General features: G+C 45.8%; 1 protein-coding gene across 1 annotated transcript; it reads right to left on the reverse strand.

The window, feature by feature from the left end:
• Nucleotides 1–1,048: 1,048 nt before the first annotated feature.
• On the reverse strand, nt 1,049–4,151 carry LOC117532791. The gene is made up of 3 exons (XM_034196285.1): nt 4,041–4,151; nt 3,674–3,832; nt 1,049–3,402 (listed from the first exon to the last, which is right to left on the reverse strand). The coding sequence occupies exons 1-3, from the start codon at nt 4,076–4,078 to the stop codon at nt 1,059–1,061; spliced, it is 2,541 nt and encodes an 846-aa protein (XP_034052176.1). The 5' UTR covers nt 4,079–4,151; the 3' UTR covers nt 1,049–1,058.
• Between the last annotated feature and the right edge of the window lie 717 nt (nt 4,152–4,868).

Below are 4,868 nucleotides of genomic sequence, written 5' to 3' on the forward strand. Positions count from 1 at the left end.
AAATGACTTTCTTTTGCCTTTGCCATAGAAAGCGCTTGTGGAGTCACACCCAGAGAACGTGTGAATTCCAATCAAGGCTGAACACACACTGGTTCCGAGAGCTGATGACACCATGGCAATGTCAATGATCCGTGTCCTGTTGCCAGTCCCTGTGAACACATATAAGCTGCATGGCAAATCTGCCTGCAGACTTACAGCAATGACTGCCACATCAGTGTCCGAGCTCTTGATGATGACAGCTTTGTGCTCCTGTGCAGCATGTTGGGCATGTAAAAACACCCGTGTGTCACATTCCTCATGATCACACTGCAGGTCTTCAACAACATCAACAGACTGTACACCCTCCATGACAGTTACACAGTGGCATTGATTTTGATGGGCAATGTACAAGCTGAGGTTTTTACCCACTGTTGTGAGGTCTGCATGTGTCCATGCCACATAAAGGAATTCGGCCAGTGCTTCCTTATTTTTTCCGTCAGAGAGAAACTTCTTCCACTGGGTTGGAGTTCTCTGATCTGGGCTGAAGATTGTTATTAGTTGTGACCCTGCATCAGCTCTACGGGACCGTTCTAGGCTTTTGATGCTGATGGGTGGATACCGGTCAGTGACAAAATCAATGCGTGTACACTTGTGATGCAAAGCAAGTTGGAGTATGCTCTGCAGTATGGTCTCTGCAAGCTCTCCAAATGTTGCTGGTCTGGATGGCATGGCCTGCATGACTGCCATGCCATCAAAAGAATGGCACCACCTATTGGAACTTTGTCAACCAAGCACTCTCCACCTTTGCTCTGCAATAGATCCATGAGAGCTGATTTGTTTGTTTTGGCAAGTGAACCATCAGCACTTGCTAATGGATATGACACAGTTCCCAAGGAATATGACAGAATTTCCCTCATTTCAATTTTCCTGCTCTGGCCAAGGATGAGGAGCCTGGAAAATAACTTCTTGTCAGCACGCAAAATCACTTCCTTGCCTGCTGCAGATTTTTTGGGGGGCTTTTTCTGATCACTGAGAGTCTTGAGTTTTTGTGATATTATGGGGGCAAATATGTCAACTGTTTAGGATAACAGTCTCTGCTCCATAAACTCCTTTACAGCATTTTCACCCTTTTCTGAGGCAACAAGCAAATCCTTTGTGATTTCTCCTGTTGCTACTCTTCCAGAGCTAAGACACACAATGCCGTCTTGGTGTACATCAAAAGGGTTGAGCATGGAATCAATAGTGTCCAAGATTCTACTCACAGCCTTTGCATCAGCAGAGATGCGTGTCTTGTCCAGGTCTTTTCTTGTCCGTAGCTCAGGAGATATCCCTGCCATTGATTCACACTGTCTTGCTATCGCGGCTCTTTCATGCTGTGACAGTATCCAGCGATACACTGCAGACCGATTTTGTGTGATCCCTGTCCAGCCACCTTTGGTCTTGGCATCTCTGTTAAGCGTTTGCTCAATAGCCTGGTCGCAAGCAATGGAGGCAAATCCATGAACACTTTGTCGCTGGACAGTCCACTGGCCTTTCACATTCATGTCACTGTGGCAAGAGGGATGTGTGACAGGCAGATTCATCATTTCCAGCCAGTATGCAGGTAAATATCGAGCGTAATTTACTCTATCGTAGGCAAAAAACCATGGCATCATTAACCGGACGGTTGACAGGTGAAGCTGCCAGTTTGATTCTCGCGTTGCTCTCACAAACAGGAGGAGTAGCTGCATCATGTCAATGTATGAGCTCCAGAAAGCAAATGTTGCATTCTCTGTACTCCTCCTCTGCACAAAGTCTGCATATTTCGAGCACATATTATCAAACCTCTGATCTGCACTCAAAACATCCATCAATCTGTCTGGAAAGGCACATTCCATCTCAGTGATGACATCCATGCACGCAGCTCTCTCTTGGGGTGGCAAGGAGTCCATGAAGGTGATAAACCGGATGCGCTGCAGACTCTCATATAGAAGTTTATGAGCCCTCATGCTGCGATTGTAGTGATGGCCATTGAGTACCCCATTGATGGATCCTGGGGCAACAACTTCAGATTCAATGAGGATATCTTGCAGTCCTGCATCTCCGAACCTTTTGCCTAGAATACTCAGGTAGGACATGCATGTATGGAATTCACCTAGTCTAATCACTAGACGCTTTGTAAACTCAACATCCTTCCAGCGTATTTGCTGTGCTTTGGCATATATAGCCTGGTCAAACACTAAAACTATATGATCCAGTTCTAGCTGGTCAGCAATCTGGACACTTCGCTTCAGGATAGTGTTGACTGTTGACATCTCTGTTGGTGAGGCTTCAATGACTGGAAGATAATACAATGCGGACTTCTGCAGAGTGTTTTCATCCTGAAGCAGTGTATGGAACCCTGTCCAGCTTGGGATTGTACAACTATCCGTACATGTGGACTTCACAAAAGCATATGCCATTTCAGCTTGTACAGCAAAGTGGGTGTCCATTCTGCATGTCGCTGACTGCACTGGTTGACACAAGTTCTGTGGCCCTTGCCTTTTGGACTGATGGTAAGGTTGTATAGGCATTGGGGGGGGGGCTATGAATGAGGTAACTCCCTTTCTCAGTGGCTGTCTGATTGCTGTGGACATAGGCTCGCCGGGCACACTCTGGAGCATAATTCCATTTGTATGGTGAGTAGTTCCACGACCCGATAGTGTCTCCTCACCAAAGTCAATGTTATCCCACACAAGTGTTGTGGGTGTCCGCTTTGAGAATCCCTTCGGTATTTTGTCTCTGCCTTCTACTAGTGTCAGTTGGGCAAGGCTAGTGTCTAGACTCAAAACTGTGTCCCATGATGCACAATGTCCCAGTCTGTTAAGCAGTGATACAATGCGTGATGATCCAGTTAAATGTCGAACAGTTAAACCTAAAGCCAAGGACTTGGGTGTCTGCTTGCGGCCCTTGGAAGCAAGGTACACAATGTCTTGACAAACAGACAACACTTTCAAATGTACGTCATCATCAATGTTGACATAATGATCCAGTGTTGGCTCCTCAGTGGAACCTATAATCCAGCTGAGCAGATTGTATAGTCCAATGGGGACAACAGTTTGAGATTCAGTGACATTTACATTTTCAGAAGTGGGAGGCCATGGGCATGACATGCCAGGAGTGTCACTAAGCAGTCTTTTCAAAAACAACGCTGCTGTATACAGTGTCCTTGTGTCCTCATGTGTTGTTTGGCACTTTGTTCTCCCTGTTTCATTGTCGCTGTCTGTCTGGCTCAATTCACTGGACTGTGTTGTTTCCGTACCGGATGGATCTGGTAGCATGTCCACGAGTGCATCCTTTGACAGAGTCTCAGCAAAAACCAGTTCGCAGACGTTGCGCTTGGTGGGCATGTGAAACGCTAGCTGAGGGAAATCTTGAGCCAGCCTCTTCTTCAACAGATCCTGTCTGTAACACAACAAAACAGTGACAATTACGAGTCACAGGAGTACCATCAAAAGCAGAGTGGTGGAGGTGATACAAGACATTACAGACTAGAACCTATCTGCCATACAGCACATTTAACACCAAAGAAGCCAAATAAAGGCCCACATCATCACAAACAACACTACACACTACACATCATGGGGGTTTCTCCAAACAGGCCTGTCATACACATTTTGTTTAAAGCTGGCCTTGCACATGATAAATAATAAGACTTGTATTACATTGCAGTTACCTGTAGTTTGAAGCATCAACACCTTCGTTTGCTTTCACCATGTCAATGAAGGCCTGCCTCAGCTGGCCCATTCTAAGCACCTCATTGTTGACAAGCAGCCTCTGGCGGATGATCCTCTCACAGAACAGCTTGTAACTGGCATCAAACATTGCCTCATCCCTACAACACATGAATGAGAAGTAAATAAATGGATAAATGAATAAGTGTTGTGATTGTGTGCACATATAACAGAAGGAAATTGGATGTTTACTTATAATGTTAAGTATGTGTATGTGTATATATATATATAGCCATCGCCGACACACACCTGGACTTCAGTCTGGTGGTAGTGCAAATAGGTAAAGCAATCCAAGGAGAAATAACTTACTGTTCTGTCTCTGGTTTGTCAGGTCTCAGCAAAAACATGGTGTACTGACTGTAACAGCTTTTGTGGTACCGCACCTCCAGAGCCACACAGTCTTTGTCTTTTATATGTAAAAGAACACTTTGGTCATCTTTCTTCTCAGCAGCTTTCTGCAATTTGCCTAAACGGAAAAAAAGGACAACTCAATGAGTTTGTTGACGTATCTCTCACACATAATTGTACCTTTCAGTTATTCAACCACAGAGAATGTGTGTGTGTGTGTGTGTGTGTGTGTGTGTGTGGTGTGTGTGTAGTGTGTGTGTGGTGTGTGGGGGGGGGAGGGGGTTTGCTTACCTGCTTTTAATGTTTCAGCCTTACACAGTTGATCCCTTTGTCGCTTGCCTGCTTTGATGATCATTTTCTCCTTCATCTTGCATATAATGCACAGGGCAGGAAGGACGGGGCCAGAGCCTGCGATTGGCAGGCCTGACCTTGATCGTAGCTTCTCTGTTTGGCTTCGGTACGTGCTGCGAGACGTCGATGGGATGGGCTCGACCTCAAGGTCCTCCCTAACGTCTTGATCTCCCTCACGTGCGAGCCGTCTTTCCACCTTCGTCATGGCCTTTGTGTCGGTAAACCTTATGTAGCATGTGTGGTGGAAGCCAGCGTCCTCAGGAATATCTTCGAACTCGAAATCAAGACAGTGCTTGTGGTTTTCAGCCACCACGTTCCGAGAGTCTCCCTTCAAGCCGAGCGACCGTTGTAAGCTTGTCCTGTACGTATTCCATCTTGTATTGGTAAAACAATCAACCTTTTCGTGCTTCACAGACGTAATATGCATGTAACAATGTT

This window comes from Gymnodraco acuticeps, unplaced genomic scaffold, assembly GCF_902827175.1.
Source record: "Gymnodraco acuticeps unplaced genomic scaffold, fGymAcu1.1, whole genome shotgun sequence".
NCBI lineage: Eukaryota > Metazoa > Chordata > Actinopteri > Perciformes > Bathydraconidae > Gymnodraco > Gymnodraco acuticeps.